The 20,244-nt window shown below is 40.1% G+C and overlaps 1 protein-coding gene across 6 annotated transcripts in view; it reads left to right on the plus strand.

The window, feature by feature from the left end:
• Positions 1-20,244, plus strand: part of ULK4 (unc-51 like kinase 4) — a 569,816-nt gene that overhangs the window by 185,245 nt on the left and 364,327 nt on the right. For 5 of the 6 annotated variants that reach the window (XM_053903940.1, XM_053903943.1, XM_053903942.1 and 2 more), the window contains 5 exons: positions 6,036-6,169; positions 7,822-7,943; positions 8,095-8,151; positions 15,334-15,385; positions 15,488-15,582. In XM_053903940.1, the coding sequence (XP_053759915.1) occupies positions 6,036-6,169; positions 7,822-7,943; positions 8,095-8,151; positions 15,334-15,385; positions 15,488-15,582 (460 nt within the window). The remainder of the gene's footprint in view (positions 1-6,035; positions 6,170-7,821; positions 7,944-8,094; positions 8,152-15,333; positions 15,386-15,487; positions 15,583-20,244) is intronic. The other variant, XM_053903944.1, reaches the window with a different exon arrangement.

A 20,244-nucleotide genomic window follows, 5' to 3' on the forward strand; every position in this document is an offset into this window, starting at 1 on the left:
TATCTGCCTGTTGGAATGTAAATTGTCTTAATAATCACTTTGGAAAACTGATCATCAGTAGTGCCTACTAAACTAAATCTAAGAATGCTTTGTGATCCAGTAATTTCACTGGCAAGTACATACCCAACAGAAATGTTTACATGTACCAAGCATAAGGTATGCTTAGCATTATTCATAAATGGAAACAGCCTCAGCATCCATCAGTAATGAATACATTGTGGTATACCCATACACTGGGATACTATACAGCACTGAAAAAGAGCATGGATGAATATCACCAAATATAATGTCAAGCAAAACCATGCCTGTGGATAAGTGGTAATGTTTGGTCTGGTTACGATTAAGAGTTGAAGGAATGACAACCTGTTCTAGAATTTCTCAGTGCATGGATGAATTTTGTTGACTTTGAGTTTCATCCTAAGGTCATCTGTACAGGCATTTTTAACGTGAACTTTAACATTAATGTCTCCAGTATGTTTGTCTTGGGCCAGTTTTGCTAAAGGGCATTCTAGTCGTCGGCTGGAGGCCAGGAACCTGGCTGCCAGGATCCTGGGGGCCTGCTGGGAAAGGGGGCTGGAAGCCCTGGTGGGATTCACTTAGTTTCCCCCTATTTGCACTTTGATGGTGGTTTCTTTCTCCCAGTCTAGAAACTTTCTGTTTTACTTTCTCTAGAGAATAAATCTCCAGACTTCAATGTCTGCCTGGATGCAAGTTCAGTGGCAGTCACCTAGATTCACTGGGAAGAGGAGGTAATCTAGGGATCAACTGCTTTTTAATCAGATTTTGCCGTATATTTGTTCTTTTACCCTTCCTCTTTCACACTTAGTTTTGGAAGTACCTTTTTAGTCCATAGTACCAGGCAAGTGGTTATCTACCTGGAAGAATAATGGATTTGGATTCCTTCCCAATCCATATAATAGTCAATTTCCAATGAATTGAGGACTTCAATGTGAAAGACAAAAAGAAGGGGAAAAGGAAAGATCTAGACCACATAAATAATGCCTATGAGTCACTAACAAAAGATCGAAAACCGAAAAAAAACCAAAAAACAAAACCCAAACTGAACCAGGTATTTCATGAAAGAGGAATATGAACAAACAAAAAAAAATATGCTTACCGTATTAACAATGGTGAAAATTCAAATGAAGACCACAAGATGTAGATGAGTAAAGATGAAATCTGATACTGGTAGATACCAATGAGCTTGTAACTTGGAAGGAACTGCTACCTGGTTGTTGGGAATACATTAGGAAGCAGTTGGGCAGTGACGCGATAGTGGAATGTTCGTGGTTCCACTCTTATGTGTGTGACTCAGCAGCTCTTGGACCTGTACCTTGGGAGACCATCGCAGAAGCATTCACAGCAGTTTCAAAGCAATATACGTCTAGCGAGCTAATATTTATTCAACACTTATTTCACGTCAGGAACTGTGCTCATGAGTCGAAAGATATGGTGAGCAAAATCAGACATAGTTTTTGCTCTTAGGTACTCTTAAATTTCCTGAATGACAAATATTATCAGATAATCCGAAGACATGACTAGACCCTTTTCCAGAGAAGACATCCAGATGGCCAACAGACACATGAAAAGATGCTCAACATCAGTCATCATCAGGGAAATACAAATGAAAACCGTATTGAGATACCACCTCATGCTTGTCAGAGTGGCCAAAAAGAACAACTCAGGAAACAACAGATGCTGGCAAGGATGTGGAAAAACTGGAATCCTCTTGCGCTGTTGGTAGGAATGCAAACCGGTGCAGCTTCTCTGGAAAACAGTGTGGAGGTTCCTCAAAAAATTAAAAATAGAACTACCGTATGACCCAGTAATAGCACTACTAGGAGTTTATCCAAAGGATACAGGAGTGCTGATTCATAGGGACACGTGCACCCCAATGTTTATAGCAGCCCTTTCAACAATAGCCAAATTATGGAAAGAGCCTGAGTGTCCATTGACTGATGAATGGATAAAGAAGATGTGGTTTATATATTCAATGGAATACTACTTGGCAATGAGAAAGAATGAAATCTTGCCATTTGCAGCAACGTGGATGGAACTGGAGGGTGTAATGCTAAGTGAAGTAAAGCAGTCAGAGAAAAACAGATATCCTATGTTTTCACTCATGGGATGTGGTACTTGAGAAACTTAACAGAAGACCATAGGGGAAGGGAATGGGAAAAAAAATAGTTACAAACAGAGAGGGAGGGAAGCAAAAACCAGAAGAGACTCTTTAAATACAGAGAACAAACTGAGGGTCGATGCGGGGTGGGGGGGTGGTGGTGTGGGAAAGAGGGGAAAATGGGTGATGGGCATTGAGGAGGGCATTTGTTGGGATGAGCACTGGGTATCATATGTAAGTGATGAATCATGGGAATCTACTCCCCAAAACCAAGAGACTGTATACACTATATGTTGGCCAACTTGACAATAAATAATATTAAAAGAAAAAGGATAATCAAAAATAGATTATAAAATTGCTCTTGGGTAAGGGCTTTAATGTATTCTGTTCTATGAGACTGTATCATTGAGAGGTTGAATTTAAGAAGGTCATCACTACAGTGAATGATGAAATATGTGTAGGAGTTGACTGGCAAGGAATGAAGAGAAGCGTCCTGTAGTTAGAGACATGATATCTTGTTGCTAGGGAAGGGGCGCGGGAAGTTTAACTGGAGGGGAAGATAGCAAGCCAAAGCAGGAGGTGTAGTTGGGGGCCAGACTCTGGAGGCCTTGAAGGTCTTGATGGGGAGTTTTAAGAACTTACATGTTAAAGACATGGAGATTTTAAGCACAGGGACAACTCAATGGACAAGATCCACATAGATACAGGGTGTGTAAGGGCTAGAATGACAAGAGTAGGACGTACACTAGCTTGGAGGCTGTTGTAGTTGAGGAGAAGGGAGTACGGAAGCTTGCACTTGATTTGGGGAGCATTTAATGATTGACTTCGTGTGAGAAGTAAGAGAAAGGGAGGTGATGTGTAAGGATGAGTCTAAGGTTTCTGGTTTGATAGCATTGGGAGTGATATTGTATAATGGGATATTATACTCTGAAAGACAACCATGTTTGTTGGGATAATTGTGTTTTGCTGGGATGTGTAGATTTTGAAGTACCTTTGAGACAGACAAAAGTAGATGTCGAGTCAGCAGCAGAATATATAGATCTGTAGCTTGGAGACCAGATTTGGACTGCAGATACATAATTGGGAAACATCTGTGTATATAGTGGGAAGTCAAATCATTGGTGGAGATGAGATGGCACGGGTCAAATGGTAGGAAGGAAAGAGCAGTGGTCCTAGAACTGAGTCTTGATAAACTTGAGTATTTAGGACAAAAGCCACAGAGAGGGACCAACTAAAGAAGCTGAAGAAGAAAACTAGAAATGTATGGTGTCATACAGAGGAGTAAGAGGCATGGCAACAGTATTGAACGTTGCTGACCGGTACCTGCTGGATTCGATGTCATGGAGGTTGTCAGTGGCCTTGAAGTGAGTGATAGGTATGAGTCAGACTGGGGTGGGTTGAGCAAGTAGGAGGAACTGTGGAGGGTGCTAGGTATAGATTTCTCTTTCAGGACTTGTTTGTTTGTTTGTTTGTTTGTTTGTTTCTTTCGAGAGCATGTGTGCACAGATGTGAGTGGGTGAGGGGCAGAGGGAGAGAACGAGAGACTTAAGCAGGCTCCAAGCCCAGCACAGAGCCCGAGGTGAAATCAAGAGTTGTATACCTAACTGACTGAGCCACCCAGGCACCCTTCTTTTAAGAGGTTTGATGAGATGGGAAGGAGAGAGACAATGAGGAATTTGCTAGAAGAACACGAACAGTGTTTTGTTAAATGGGAGAGAGTAAATATATAAAAGGGAAAACGAGTAATTGCCTGTTATAAGGTTCTGAGAAGGTGGAAGGGAAGGAGTTACTGGTCCACCGCTGTGACGGAAGGAAATGTGTCGAGGGCGGATACATAACAGGTGTGCGTGTTGAGAATTTGGAAGGAGAGTTCCTTCATGATGCTTTCTGTTTGCTCTCATGAGAGGGTGGGCACTTGGGGGTTTGAAGAGAAGAAACTTTTGAAAACAGACTGGGAATACATTGACCGATGAAATACAGTCAGATTTTGGTACTGCTCTGGGCCGTTCATTCTTGGTGTCACACGTTTATGGTGGTGTTGAGTTTTAGCAGCCTTCTCTGCAGGCATCCAGAAAGCAAATCACTGGATTCATGCAGACTTCCCTTGGCTAGATGGGTGCAAAGAGAAGAAAAGGGGCAAGGGTGTAATGAAATGGTAGATGATGGGAGATAATAAAGCAGGAAGTAAGAGAAGAAAAGAAAAGGCTGATGGATCGGGAGAAGATGCCATGGAGTCAATTAAGAGAAGTTTCCCCGAAGTCGAGGAACCATCACAGTGGAAGAACACGCAAGTAGGATCAAGAGCAGATAATGGTTAGAGGGTGTGTTTGAAGTACTCATCTTGGAGGAGACGCTATACTCTTTCACTTGGGAAAAGCTGTTCGACAGATGGTGAGGCTGGGCAGGGAGGTGTCTGTCAGGCAACCCATCTCGGAAAGCAGAAAAGGAAGATGAGTTCCCGTGTGTCTAGTATTTTCAGGTCCTCCTTCCTAGATTGGGCTGAGGGAGTAGCGCCGACTAATCAAGAGGTTCTTGGAGTTGCTGCTCTCGTCTTGGAAGCGCCTGGCCCCAGTGATAACGTGTTGTGCTGCCTGTCGCTGGGAGCTCCTGGCTGGCTGATGGGCTGCCCCAAGTCATCGTGTCACGTGTCGTGAAGCTCTTAGCTTCCACTTAACCTCTCGTTTCTGTGGTTTACTCATCATCGAGCAGTTATGTGCTCTGAATTCTTTAAGTAGTATTGATACATTTTTGCCGACTTAACAGTATTTTTCCTTCGTTTTGACTAATGCCATCTATTTGTTAGAGTGTGGCCGGCACTGTAATCAGTGACTCGAGTAGAGGATACTAACTGGCGAATGGAAATAAACTTGTGATTTGGTGCCGCTCCAGATAATAGCAGAAAGACAAAAGCATGACTAAATCTACAAAGAGGGCCACGTAAATGCTAAGCGTTAAGATGTCAGTATACTTTTAAGCGTTTTGTGCAAAACCACTTCTTCCCAGTTGACAGTAGGAGTTGGTAGGAAGTTTTCTCTGGGAAGTAGAAGTTGGGTGAGAGGGTAGGGACAGCGGAGCTGGGAAGAGGGATGTTGGCATCGGGAGATGTAAAGAGGCTTTCATATGATGCAGCCTGTGAACTCGCCGCCCTTTTGAGAGTTGAGGGGAATGGGCACTTGGGAAGGTGCCTGGTGGGTCCAGCAAACGGGATGAAACATGAGCCTGTAAGTTTCTAACCACACCCTCAATATCTAGAGTGATGGCCCAATATGTTTCGTGGGTCTGGGCTGGGCACAGTTGGTCAGAGATTGACGTCTACTGAATGCCAGCGGGTTGCGGAAGTCTCGTTTTAGATATCCTAAAACTAGGGGACAAAGGGACATGTGAAAGCCAGATGTTTAGATGTAGTGTCTGTTCTCTGTATCACCCAGTGTTGAGATGAAAATCTTTCTTTGGATTCATGTACACAATTTAGTGAAGGAGCTGGAATTCATGTGACTTGCCTGAGGTCCCAAGCAAGTTTAGTACTAATGACCAACACGAGCGCAGACAACTTGTGGTTCTCCTTTGAACCTTTGAAACTCCAAGAGTGTTCTTCTGCCCAGACGCCTTTTTCTGCCTTTCATCCGTCATCTGGAGAATGTGGTTTCTTTCTCATGGGCCAAGGCTAAATGAAATGAGGGCATTGTTTGGTAATACATTGGCAGATATATTCAGAGTTGCCTTGTTTTCTTTCCTCATAAACGTGTAGATTTTTCTATGGCAAAAAAGAGACGGTGCCTGACAAATTGCTAAAATCTAAACGTCAGCATGACGGGGACTGTGCCCCCTGGAAACATTTGCCTTGGCGACGTTTTCAGACAGATGCTATCAACTGTTTTATCATGAGAGGTAATCTTTTGCACTTCCCTGTATGTAGACTGGTGATGTACATCGAGAGAGACAGCAGAAAGACCACTCCAGGCAAGGACCTGCAAAGCGGCAATGAATACCTGTCCAAGTGCCTGGACCTTCTCATCCGTCACATTGTGCACGAGCTGCCGCGGATCCTGGGTAAATTCTCCTCAGGCCCCTTGACGCTTCCCTTCCCGCGCTTGGGCTTTTAGGCCTCGCCTCTTTTTTCTTCTTGTTTCTCACTTAACACAGGAAAGCACAGTGACACCGTTTCTTGAATGTGTAGTTTCAAGATTTGAACTCAGGATTTGCTTTATCTGTTTTTACAATTATTTTACATCAGCGACATGACTGAGGCAACGAGCAGGCTAAAGGTTACGTTGAGGTGTCATCTGTGGTAAACTGGCGATTTTAGAAAATAAACACGAGAAAAAGATTGTCAGAGCTTAAAATTGGGTTTGGGCCTTTTGTTTTAGGTGACTTTCTCAAGATTTCCTTCTGCCTAATTCTGAAGAAAAGATTCTTTTCTTTCGGGTTACAGCCACACATTTATTTACCCTTAAGAGAATTGAAAAATGCATAAGGATTAGCATTTAATATTAAAGAATTTTGATATTAAAATTCAAAGTTTGAAAATTTCTTTGGTTTAAATAAAAATATTAATTTGCAAAAGATGTTTTTTTTTTTTTTCTGGCTGATCTGTTATTTCATTGTTATTTGGAGAAATTAAAGTAATCTAAGGAATGTGTACATTTAGCTTAAATTTCATTCCATGCTTTTCCAGCAGATGTAGCTATAAACCAGAAATGTTTAAAATGTTAAATTTGATCCAGTTCCTTATGGTAAAATATACTCAGAAATTCAGAGTATTAAATCAGAATAATGAAAATACCTTTATGGCTGATTAATGGTATCTTTTTGCTCCTTACTAATACTTTGAGAGATTTTTTTTTGGTTGTTAATGACTGAAAATAGAACATTTCAAATATTTTTTGGATTATAACTTCTTAAAGTTTAACCCGAAGGCTACAGTCTGGTCGATTGGTAGTTGACTTGCTTATTGGCAGACTCATCCCGTTTTAGGGTGTGATGCTAAGATTCAGATGTCCACAGTGTAAGTTTTATTATTGGACTTTTCACCCAATGAGAAGTTTTAGGAATTGGTCTTTTTTACTTCCATCCTATTTTATTATTTAAAATTGCAAGCTATAATCTGCTCACTTATAATTAAAAAGATTTTTTTAATGTTTATTTTTTTTTAAAGAGAGAGACACAGAGCATGAGCAGAGGAGAGGCAGAGAGAGAAGGAGACACAGAATTTGAAGCAGGCTCTAGGCTCTGAGCTATCAGCACAGAGCTTGACATGGGGCTCAAACTCACGAACTGCGAGATCATGACCTAAACTGAAGTTGGACACTCACTCTACCGAGCCACCCATACGCCCGTGTTCATATATAATTTTTTAAATACCCTTTCCCTGTTTACAGAAGTAAGAAGTGCTCATGGTTAAAATTTAGAAAAGACAAAAAAAAAAAAAAAGGGAAGAAAAATCATATATAAAACCAATACTATATAAATTTTACTTAGAATTGCTAGATGAAAGAGGAAGCTTATATCCATTCTGTCCCCTGAGGCTACAGTTTTCTGTTATAATCTCAATATGTGTGAAGAAAACAGCACAGCCCCTACCCATTTCTTTTATTTAGAGATTAATTACTGTAGTAATCCCATTAGTGTTCCAGCCGTGACCGGTGGTCCCTAAGTATTTATGGTCTGTAACCTTCATGAATGATCCCGGATGTGCTTTGCAGGTGACATTCTTAACGCCTTGGCCAATGTTTCTGGTCGTAAACACCCATCAACAGTCCAAGCGAAACAGCTGAAGACGTGTCTCCCCCTGATGCCTATAGTGCTTCACCTCGTAACTTCTCAGGTACTATTTTGTTAGGAAAAAAATAATAGAAATGTGACTCCTGTCTAGGTAAGCTGGAGCCTAGAAATATCAACTCAGACAAAATATTTTCATTTTTGGTTTCTTACACGTGGCTTTCAGGATTTAATCTGTGGAAACTCTCATCACGCAGGTGTTTCGACCTCAAGTTGTAACAGAAGAGTTCCTTTTCAGTTATGGAACTATTCTTGTGAGTAACACTGAATTTTTCACGTTCCTAATAAAAATGTGGCTGTCTCTACTGTTTGTGGAATTTGGTGTCACGATGAAGTAATTTTAAAATCCTTGTGGTATTTATTTGTCTCTAGGGAAGTGACCTTTTTATATTTTTATCTGTTGACTGTAATAAAATTTGACATTTGGAGAAAAATACATTCTCTCTTGATAATGTATTTTGTTCAGATAGCGCCCAAGCAGGGTAAATATGTCTGTAGAAAACACCTCAATAGATTTTAGTATTAAACGTCATGAAGAAATTTAACCTGGCAAGAATGGAATGCTGGGAATGTATTATCATCGTGATTTACTTATGTTGCCCAGTTATGCACAGTATCTCTTTTGAGGATGGCATTTCTCTAAGTTAAGCTCAACTTTACTTTTTCTTTAATTTTGGTGAGAAGGGTAGCAATGAAAAATCATTGTCCTATCTTTTATTGCAGTTTTTGCCCACAAAAAGTAGTCTTTCTGTTCAGTTATGGCTCATGAATGATGTTGTTTTTTTTCCTAGCCTGGAATACAGTATATGTCATTGATAAAATGGGGAGATACACAAAGAGAAAGCTGACGTTTGTCACACGGTATCTCCGGTCTTATTTGATGTTAATAACAAACAACTGAGATTTTCAAAATGCCATTGAGGTTTCTAGTTAAGATGAAGTGAGCATCTCCACTTTATTGTAGGTTTGAAATTAAAAAACAAAAATGATTGTCATCCCCAAGTGAGACTGTAGTTTTCTAGAAGGTTCATCGTAAAGTGTGAAGTTTTGAAGTACAAATGTTGAGTGGAGGTCACTGATTTTTTAAGAAGTGTGTTCAGGGGATGCGGTAGGGTCCTTTTGTCCCCAGTTTCAAAACTTTATCATCCTAAGTGCGTTGAATCCTAATTTCTGTCAAGTACAGAATTGTGGTTGTACATTCATGAATTTGCAAATTATTAGAATTTCACTTACCACCTTCTTTTATGTTTGCTTTTAATTTCTTTTAATTTGCTTTTTAATCTGTTTTTAAGTAGTGTTCAGGTATCCTATTGGCACGACTATACTTCTGTAATTCACTGCACCAACATATTGATGCCTGGCAATGGTGATTTTGCCCCTGCAGCCATCTTGGAATCTTTTGGCACAGTGTTTATTTGGGATGGGGATAATTGTCCTTGTCTCTTCTCTTATTTTTGTTCTCATGCGGAACACTTTTCTCTGCCTACGTTAGCTGAGTACGCTTTAGGTTTTCAAGGAACAAGCAAATGTGTCCAACTAAAATCTTCATGGGCATTCAGGAACGGTGTGTGTGTATTTTTGAGAGAACACATCTGCTCTGTGTAATGCTATCTATGCTCCATACAAGGGTGGAGGCCACACCAAGGAAGGATCTCCTCATTTCTCCCAAGAATGGGTGAACTCTGTGCAGGTTGGGAGGTATTCTGTAGGGTTTTCTTAATATAGGCCCTTTTGGGAATAGATAATAGTGTGCCTGGTCGAAAGATAATTAGGATATTGGAAAATCTTTGGCGGTATTTTTTTTTCCTTGATAATGGCACTTAGGTAGAGCGAGCTTAGGCAAATAAAATGGAAAAGGTCATTTGGCTTTCTTTGGGCTGTTTTCCTAGTTCGAATCATGGCTGGGCCCAGAATCTTTCCGTTATTTTTCTCATCGCATTTGTTATTTGGCCTTAGCTGTGTTTTATTGTTCTTATACTTAGTGTTGATGGCTTTGATGAAAAACTAGTGAAGGGAAAGGAGTACCGACTAAAATGAAGGACCCAAATTTAGTTATGTACAGAGTTCTTGTGCATGTTATTATGCACTGTGGAGAGTTGGTGGTTGCTTCTGTGAATTGATTCATAATCTGTCCAGAAGATGCCAAAGGTATGACAGAGGTGACAGTGCCCTACTGATGCCACCAGGCAAAGGGAACTTATCCGACATCCTACAGCTCCTTGGAAATTCACAGTGCAGATTAGCATATTAAAACCTCTTGGGTTTTGTGCTTTGAAATAATTCTTTTAATTTTTGCTCAGGTAGCGGTTTCCTGGACTTATTTGAGAGTTTTGTTTGTTTGTTTGTTTGTTTGTTTTGTGGGGAGCAAAGGGGCTGCACAGCTCTAAGTGTCCTGTAGAGCAGTCCACAGCATGGCTTTGTGAAACTGTCCACAGCACAGTGCATCTTCTGTCCTGGTGGCCTGGGGGAGCAGTTCATTCATGTGTATGTGTTTAGGACTGTATTTTGAAAGCCTTATTGTTCCATATGGAGATAAGTATTTTTAGTATTTTTCACAATGTATCTGGGAGAGTAGCTTGATCTGCCTTAATCTGAGGTATCAAGTGTGGTTCGTCTTTAGTAATTGTGCCCAGTGGCAGTGGCTTGGCACCCAGAACTTTCTGGGCTTCCCCCGAAGCAGCTGTCTAGGAGCTGCAGGCCTGCCATACGTGGGTGTGGAGACGGCAGTCAGGCTGGGGTGATGGTCACTCGTTAGGAGGGGCCCGCCGGGTGGAGGGAGCGGTGGGACTGTACCTCGCGTTAGCTTCAGTTTTCGTGCTGGCACCAGGCATCGTTTGCCTATTTGGCTCATAGACATCTTATTTATTTTTTTGGTAAAAAAAAAATTCAGGATACTTCTTATACACGGACACGTGAGTATAGGAATTAACGTTTTGTAAACATTTTTTCCCAACGATAATGAAGTTTTGGTCGTTTTATGTTTTAAAGAGGGAAGTATTTGGAAACAATTTAGCAGGGCACCTTTAAAACCATTATTAAGCTTTCAAAGGGTCCAGGCAAAAGCTGATAATTGCTATTTTCCCTTCTTATTAACAGAAACAGTGTGTCATCATACCCGCCTCCCTCTCTAGTTAAAAAAAAAAAAAAAAAAAAAAAAAGTAGGGACAGTGTGAGCAGTAAAACATCTGGGGAAGTGCTATGGGGAAATCCTGTGGTGAATACCATCGTTCTTTTGGGCCTCCATTGAATTGGGCTGGAAAATAGGAAGTAGGGACATTAAGGAAATACGCTCGGGAACTCATGATGTATGTTATCCTAATGTTCACTGTGTTTCTTGTGTCCTTTTGAAAATGCTGGTGATTAATGAGCTGACGAAGAGGATTTTCTTGTATTTTTTTCTTACGTTCTGGCCTTGTTAGTTTTTAAAAGTGCAGTGATTGTGTGGCGGTTATAATTTCCTACAAAAAAGCCATCACAATTCTAATTTTCAAGCACAAGAAGTGATAAAATTATTCTGGTAGATTTTAATACAAAAATATAATTATAATCTCCATTATTAAAAGATCTTCACTTATCCTGGGCGTTGAGATAATTGTTTAAGAAAAGACATGCTTCCTGTCTTTTGCAGAGTTTTGTTTTAAGTGAATATTGTTTTGTTGGTAGGTATTGACTTCAGTTGCAGTGGGTAGAGCAGAGGGAGTGCACTTTTACGTTTTTAAAAATATGATAAATGTGTTTATTCTCTGCCACACAAATGTTATTCTGAGTCTCCCTCCTCCCTTTTATGAACCGTGGATTAATTCACATACATAGTTTGCTACAGGAGCTCATTTCCAGCTTCTTTGAGGTACTGACTAATATTGCAGAGCGCTGGCCTGCCCTTGAGGTGCAGCTTTCCTCTCTGGAGGGGGTCATTTTCTGCCCCCCACTCCTCTCCGCAGTGAGCCTGGCTGTGGGGTAGGCATCCATGCTTTTTTTGCTCCTCTGCTAAAACTCCCAGCTTTGAAGCTGGCGCCCTCAGGGGATGGCCTGTGTTACGCCCTGTGCTGTGTTCCTACAGATTCCTGGGTCATGGCTGCTCGTTCCTCGGAATCTTCTAGCGTGGAGCTCACTGTCCGTTTCTCCATGCTGTGCCTGTCCACGTTCTTGGGAAACCAGACATCCCTTCGGACCATCCTTCCAACACCTCAGCCTCTCTGCCCCCTCTTTCCTCGGGAACTTATCTTCCTTCTCTCAGCTGCCAGCATCCATGACCTCATTTCCAGTGTCACACTGGCTGGCCACCACCCCTGATTTTCAGCCCCCTTCCTCTGTTCCCCATCTCCAGCAGCCTTTCGGTTAAACTGAGACTTCATTTCATCTTAGCCCTTTCCGCTAACTGTCCTGCCCTCCCGAGGGCCAATGACTTCACTTTTCACTCAGTTCCGAGTCCCTTGTTCAGTCCCCATTACTGCCTTATGCAAACCTGTAACGCCCCTTGCTTTCTTCTTCCAGTACCCTCCTCTGGCCGACCTTAATTCTGGTCCCAGTTAATTCTCCACCTCCGGCTTTGAGTGTCTAGATACGGCTAGAGAAAAACAACAAAATAACTGGTCTCATTTTATTTTATTTTTATTTATTTTTTTATAACTAGTCTCACTTTAAATTCACGATGGCTCATCTCAGGTGAGCCCTCTCTGCAGACTGGTGCGCCTGGTTTCTTTTCCTAATTTATATGCCTTCATGCTTACTAGAAAAAGAAATATATCAAAAGACATCAACGTTGGTAAATCAATGAAACATTCAGTAGGGATTTTTTTTTTAATTAAGTAGGGGAACAAAGTAAGTTGAAGGAAGCCCATAATTCCACTATCGAGATGACCCTCCTTGACATTAGAAAAGAAAAAAATTAATACACGTAATATGACTAGAAAATTCCAATAGTGTGGGAGGCAGAGAATGAAATGTGAAAGCACACACACCTCCCAGGCCGGCATCTGTCTTCCTAAAGGAAACCTCTGCTTGTGGTTCCCTGTGATTTCTTCCTTGGAAACTTTTGTCCTCATCTGTGTTTGTGTATTATCTATATTTTAAAATATATGTACAGGAAAGATCAGAGTACAAACACTGCATGGGGCTTGCTTTCTTTACTTAGTAATCCATAGACCTCTAAATAGATTTATGTAGTCAAAAGACATCTTTCTCTGAATATTTTATTCAACGTCAATTCTGTATTTACTCAGCAAAAGTTATGTGCCCCTTTTGGAACTTTTTGAAATTATTTCAACCAAATTATCATGACAAGCTACTTTTTTTTTTATTATGTATTATGTTATTTTTTTGTGGTCTTTTTTGTTTTTGTAATCATAGATTGAAAAAACCAATTTAAAGTGTCTTCTATGTTTAGCTTTTAAAGAGCATATGTCTTTTAAGATTTTCTCTTAAAGGCAATTTGTGCTTATTTAAATTATAAAATATATGCTTGTTAAAGAATATGTAGAAAATTACAGTGAGATTTGAAGGAAAAAAATCACCCATAACTCCACCACTCTGAGAGACCACCATTGTTAACATATTGTTTACTCAGTGTTTTCAATTTGCATATATGCACTTGTGTGTAGAAAACCGTCTAACATACATATGAGTTACACTGTATGTGGTTCAGACGATGCTGTGTGTGTTTGTATTGTCTTGTTTCTATTTAACTTTGACTCATAAGTATTTTCCTACAGCTTTAAAAATTTCTTTTTCCCCCCACAATTAATTGGCTATATGCTATCCCATTTGTATAAACTGTATACAGTTTTCTGCCATTTCAGTGAAGTTCAAAAATACCCAAACAAACAGTACACTCTTTAGGGACACATGTATATCTAGTAAAACTATGAAAACGTGCCAAGGAAATGATAAATTCATGACAGTCATTATCTCCAAATGAATGAATGAGGTGTGGGAAGCTCATGCAGAGAATTGGGAACATTTTAGTTCCTAACTCAAATATATGTGTAAGGATTTTATTTATTCTTGATAACCCCCAAACCTACACATATGTTCTTATGTATATGTTATATATTGTCATTTCTATTTACCAAATATTTTAAGAAGAACCATTGGATCATCGTAGCTTCATTTTCCCTCCAGACTAATTGCTTATGTTTTTTATTCCAAGGTAATCTTATATTTTGTTTGCTACTTGTTATTACATATAAAATACCATATATGTATTATTTTTTGCGCCAGGGGACAGAACTAAGTTGCAGGGCTTCCGCACGTCACTAGTATGGTGGCACTGCCTGTTTATACTGTTTTGCTTATTAAATTAATTTTTTTTAATGTTTATTGACATAGAGCGCACAAGTAGGGGTGGGGCAGGGCAGAGAGAGGGGAAGACACAGAATCAGAAGCACAGAGCTGTCCGCACAGAGCCTGATGCGGGGCTCAAACTCACGAACCACAAGATCATGACCTGAGCCGAAGTGGGACACTCGACCGACTGAGCCACCCAGGCGCCATTCTACTGTTTTGTTTAGATCATGTTCACGGAGTAACTCTTCTGTGTGGGGCGTTCAGCTGGGGACTGGAAAACTCACCCAGGGAGCTCACAGCCAAGCTGCTCAGGCCTGCCTCCAGAAGAGTATTGGGGGTCATTCTGCATGGAGGCACAGGGTTGGGGTTTAGATAGAATATATATGAGGGACCAACAATGCTAGTTAACCGTGAAGGCAAGCCTTGAACTGCTACATCTCGATGCAGTTTGCACACAGGGTAGCTAAGGCTTGACCTTCCTTGGAGAGGACTGTTTCACCTGATTACGTGCATCCTTACTAACTTCTGAGGTAGTAAGGGAACAAGTGTGGCATACTGGAAATGGTTATGTATCGGTTGGATTGTCCCCAGTATTTATAGGTTGACATTTCTGTGCTTCTATTGCCAATGAGTTTATTCTGACATTACATCTCATGGATAGTGAACTGTATGTTTAAAAACGATTATAGGGGCGCCTGGGTGGCTCAGTCGGTTAAGCGTCCGACTTCGGCTCAGGTCATGATCTCACGGTCCGTGAGTTTGAGCCCCGCGTCGGGCTCTGTGCTGACCGCTCAGAGCCTGGAGCCTGTTTCAGATTCTGTGTCTCCCTCTCTCTCTGACCCTCCCCGGTTCATGCTCTGTCTCTCTCTGTCTCAAAAATAAATAAACGTTAAAAAAAATTAAAAAAAAAAAAACGATTATAGTTTATTATATATATATATATATATATATATACACACACACACATATATGTATATACTATTCATATGATCATATTTTAAAATTGTGATTGTATGTATGGTATTTATGTGTATAGTATTTAATGCTTTCGAGGAATTACTTCATTAAGAATGATAAGTGCAGTTTTGGGAGAAAGATTAGTTGTATTTCCTTTCAGAGTTATTTTGAAATCTTATTTTCATTTTTTACAGAGTCATATTAAATCTATAGACTCAGGAGAAACTAACATAGATGGAGCCGTAGGTGAGTAGACCATGGGGCATTTGACATCTTTGTCTGAAGTACTTTGATATAGCGATTTTGAACATGAAAATAAACACCTGTAATAATTAACTGTATTCCTAGGACTGATGGCATCGGAAGAATTTATCAAGATCACGTTGTCGGCTTTTGAAGCAATAATACAATATCCTGTTTTGTTGAAAGACTATCGCTCTACGGTCAGTTCTGCCAGCTTGTGAGAAAGATACTGTTTTGTTTACTTGGTAACTCTGTATGTAAAGAGACTAGTTTACATATGCTCGATTCCTATCTATTCTCACATGAAATAACCACTCAGAAAAGCCGCTGCCCTCACAAGAGGCACATTAAGAACTCCCTTCCTTCCTTGTTGACTTCTCTGGAATTTTCATTGCTCATTATTGTCTTTCTCTTCTGGTCCACACCTTACGCCCAGCTTCCTTCTTCTTCTTTCCTGGTTATTTGTGGTACCCAACTGCATAAACTCTTAGAGCAGAGTTTCTCAACCTTGGCACTATGGGCATTTGGAGATGGACAGTTCCTCGTTGTAGTAGTTGTTCTGGGCATCGAGGGATGTTTAGCAGCGTCCCTGGCCTCTACTCACTAGATGTAGGTAGCACTCACTCCTTCCCCCTTCAGTGATAAATAGAAAGGCCTTTACACATTGCCAGAGGTCTTCTGGGCAGAGAAATTGCCCCCATTTCAGAACCTCTGCCTTACACTGATGCTTAGGTGAGTGGAGCACTGACTTTAGAGGAGGGAGGAAAGGCTTTGTGATCTCATTCTCACCCGCAGAAAGCCTCAAGAAAAGAAGCCAGATGGGATGAGCACTGGGTGTTGTATGTAAGCCAGTTTGACAATAAATTATACTCATAAATAAATAAACAAATATAAAAAAGCCAGGTAAGATGAGAACCCTTATTATCATTTTCCCATTCTCTCTAATGGTTCTAGGGGTTGACCGAACTCAGCAAGGCAGTTCTAACTTGGGGTCTTTCAAGTGTTTGCGGTCAGCGGTGCCTGGGGCTGGAATCATCTGAAGCCTCATTCACTCCCGTGTCTGCCTCCAGCTGGGACTCTTGGGACATCTTCTCCATCCTCTATGTGGTCTCTCCAGTAGAGTGACTTCGGGGGGGCCTCACCTCTTACATGACGTCTGGGCACTCTCAGGACATGTGTCTCAAGAGAAGGAATCATGATTTTTTGAGTGTAGAAAATGTCTATCAATTCTTCATGGTTGTTTCCTCCTCCACCTCCTCCTCCTCTCTAAAAGTGCATTAAAAAATGTGTAGTTTAATACTGTAAAACCAGTGCTCCAGAAATTGCCACTCAGTTAAAAAAAACCATGACCACAGCCCTGAATTCCCCCAGTCATGATTCCTTTCCTCCCTGGAGAGGGGGCCACTATCCCGACTTCCATAGTGATGATTCCCATGCTTTCCTCTGGAGGCCTGTGTGTGCATTCCTAAACCATATAGGTTGGTTTTGCCTGCTTTTGTGCTTTGTGTCAATACGGTATGTATTTATTTGTGACTGCTTTTTTGGCTTAGTGTTTGTGGGACATTCTTGTTAAGTATCTATATGGTTTAATTTTTCACCGGCATATTGTAGCCCAATGTTGATTTTGAGTATATGCAGATATCACAGTTTACTTATTTATTCTTGATAGACACTAGGCTCTTTCCAGCTTTTGGCATTTTCAAAATATTGCAACGGAGATTCCTTTATGTATTTTGCACCACATAAGCATGCAGTATTTCTAGGATACATACTTAGGAATGGAATGAGTGGTTGTAGAATACATGCAAACTCATTTTGTCTAGAAAATGCCGTAGTGTTTTCCAGAGAGGTCGTACTAGTTTATATTCACACTACCAGTGCAGTATCGGATCCCCACCACCTTCTCTTGTTATTTCAGGTTTTTTAATGAATGGGTATATAGTGATATTTCACCATGGTTTTAAATAGTGAGATCAAGACTACCAGTGAGGCTGTTGTTTTCAAGTGTTTATTGGCTTTGTTTCATTGTGAAGTGACCTTAATTTCTAGTAATGCTTTTTGCCTAGAGGCTTGTTTTTGGCTCATTTTAATATAATCACAAAACTTTCTTTTGCTTAATATTTGCTGACATACCTTCTTTCATTTTTTTGTTCCAACATCTCTCTATTTTTATATTGTAGATCTGTGTCCTGTAAATATCATAGTATTTAAAAAAATCTAATTTGAGCAGTACTTAACTTTTCACTGGAGCATGTACTCCATTTACGTTTAGTGTAGTTCCTAGTATATTTGGATTCATTGTACCATTTTCTTTCAGACTTTTTCTCTTTTCCCACCTCTAATTTCTTCTCTTGTATAGTGATTTACTTTCTTTTGCACTAATTATTTTCTCTACAGAAGGTTGGTGTTTAGATTCTCCCTTTATTATTTTACTGCTTACCCTAAAATTTACATCATGCACATTAACTTATTAAAAGCTGAACTTAAAAAAGAAGCTATCTCGTAAGTAAAATACAGACCTTAGCCAACAACTCCATTCAGTGCCCCTGTGATGTATATTACTTTTGCCTGATACTTTATAGTCTATCTTGTTCTGTTTCTTTCTCTTTAACTCTCTTTTATTATTAAGTAATAATATAATACTCATTATTACTGTAATATAGTGTTCAATTACATTTGCCCACGTATATACTGCTTTTTTGGTTGTTGTTTGTTTTGTTTTTCTTTCTTAGTTCTCCCTCCCTCCATCTGGCCCCACTTCTTCATGACTGCAGTATATCCTTCGCAGGTTTCCTTAGCTTGGGAGTGCTTGTGGCCTGCTCTTTGTCTGTTAAGTCATTGTTTTTTGAAGGAGATTTTTTTCTGAGTATTAAATTCTAGGTTGGCAGTTATTTTTGTTCTTGTTTAGTACTGTGAAGATGTTATTTCACTATCTTATGTTCTGAATTTTCCTGAAGTCTGTTTTTCCTGTGAAGATAATCTGTCTCTTTGTCCCTTGTCTCCATTTAAGACTATTTTTTTGGGAAGAGAAGGAGGGTCTTTGGTTTTCTGTAGACTCACTATGATGTAACTAACTGGGTACTTCTTTATATTCTGCTTAGGATTCTCTGTGCTTCTTGAATCTGTGGATTGTCCTTTTTCATCAATTATGGAAAATTCTTAGCCATCATCTCTGTTCATTCTCTCTCTCCTTTGCTCTGTCTCCGTCAGCAACTCAGGCCACATATACATTAAACTTTGTCGGTGTACTTTCTATATTTGCTGTCTTTCTACATATTCCATATTTTTCTCTCTCAGTGTCATTTTCTGTTTGGTTAATTTCTATCTTCTGTGTCCAGTCTCATGCCAAACATTGCCATTGACTTTTTAATTATGGTTATTTTCCATGTGTAGAACTTCTTTTACCACTAGAAATTCTGCTTATCTGTTTTTTCAGCCTACTGTATTTTTTATAATTTCCTATTCCCTATAGTTATCTTCCAGTTGTGGTTTATTTGTTCGCATTTGTTAGATGTGGCTGTTTTACACCATGTCTGATAATTCCAATATTAAGAGACTGTGATGTGAGATAGTGTCTCTTATACAATCTTTTCCGTGTACAACTCATCTTGTTTTCTTGGAGAACTTACATTTACTGCTTGTTGGTTGTTGGCCTTGAAATCTGTGGGTATTTCCTGAAGCCTATTGTGGATGCTCCCTCCTCTAAGAGGCTTTGTGTTTGCTTTGGGGCCCTGCCAATCAGGGCTACCTCAGACCAAGGTCATTTGCACCTAGTGTGCAAATCTCTGAGGCTCTAGGTCTGAGATCATAACGTCCCAGGGCAGCCTCTGCAGCACTTCCCAGGAGTGTGAACGTGTGTGGAGGGGTTGGAGAATAGATCTAATTTCTCCATCACTGTTAAGAGAGTGTAATCCCCCCTCCTCAGTGCCCCGCTCAGGGTAGGAGATTCACAAAAGTGCATGTGCTGGGAAGACCTGGACTCCGACCTTTCTGGCCCTTGCAACCCCCACTAGAGCCTGTGCTTGGGTTAGTGGTAGGCACTGCCAGGGTACAGTCAAGTCTGTGCTCATGTCTTCTACTCCACTCTCCAGTTAAGACTTCCATTCAGAATTGGTCTAGAAGTTCCTCCACTGTCTTTTCAGAGTTTGAATACTTTTAAGGTCTTGTTCTTTTATATTTTATCTGGCCTTTATCATTGTTTTCAGTGATTTAATTTAATCCAGATAACCATACCCACTGTTACCAGAAACTCTGTGTCTTATGGCAATGATTTCTGAGTATTGCCCCAGTATTGCTTATTGGTTCTTTATCCTGGTGAACGATACCCCATGGATAATTTGTTAAGATCCACTGTTTATAAACATCTATACCTAGCTGTATATAAACATTTAGTTTATTTGGTAAACACGAAATGCCATCATAATAATCGTTGAAACTACAGCCCATAGTATTACGATAGGAAAGGTATCATTTGCAACTCATGGGTTTCATAAGAAATATTTTTTAATGCTGTAACCTATGGGAAATCTTCTAATTACCTCTTCTTGAGCATGACTGGAATACATGAAATGGAAGACCTAGCACTCTAAGGAGCATAACATTGTTGGAAATGTTAGCGCAAACTGTGTTCAAGGCTGCTGATCAATACTTTATGTGGAAGTGATTACATGCATTTAATTCTTGATGAGCACAATTGCTTAACTCAGATTTTTTTCCAGAGTTTAGACCACATTAATTGCTCAGAGTTGGAAATCAACAGTGTGGCCTACACAGCAGTCAGCAGTACACGATGATTTGGATTGTGTAGACAACTTGCTCCCATTCACGGTGGTTTCAAGAACATGTAACCAGTAGCAAAGAGA

Source organism: Panthera pardus, unplaced genomic scaffold (genome assembly GCF_024362965.1).
Source record: "Panthera pardus isolate Hobbes unplaced genomic scaffold, ASM2436296v1 HiC_scaffold_16, whole genome shotgun sequence".
In the NCBI taxonomy this organism is placed as follows: Eukaryota; Metazoa; Chordata; class Mammalia; order Carnivora; family Felidae; genus Panthera; species Panthera pardus.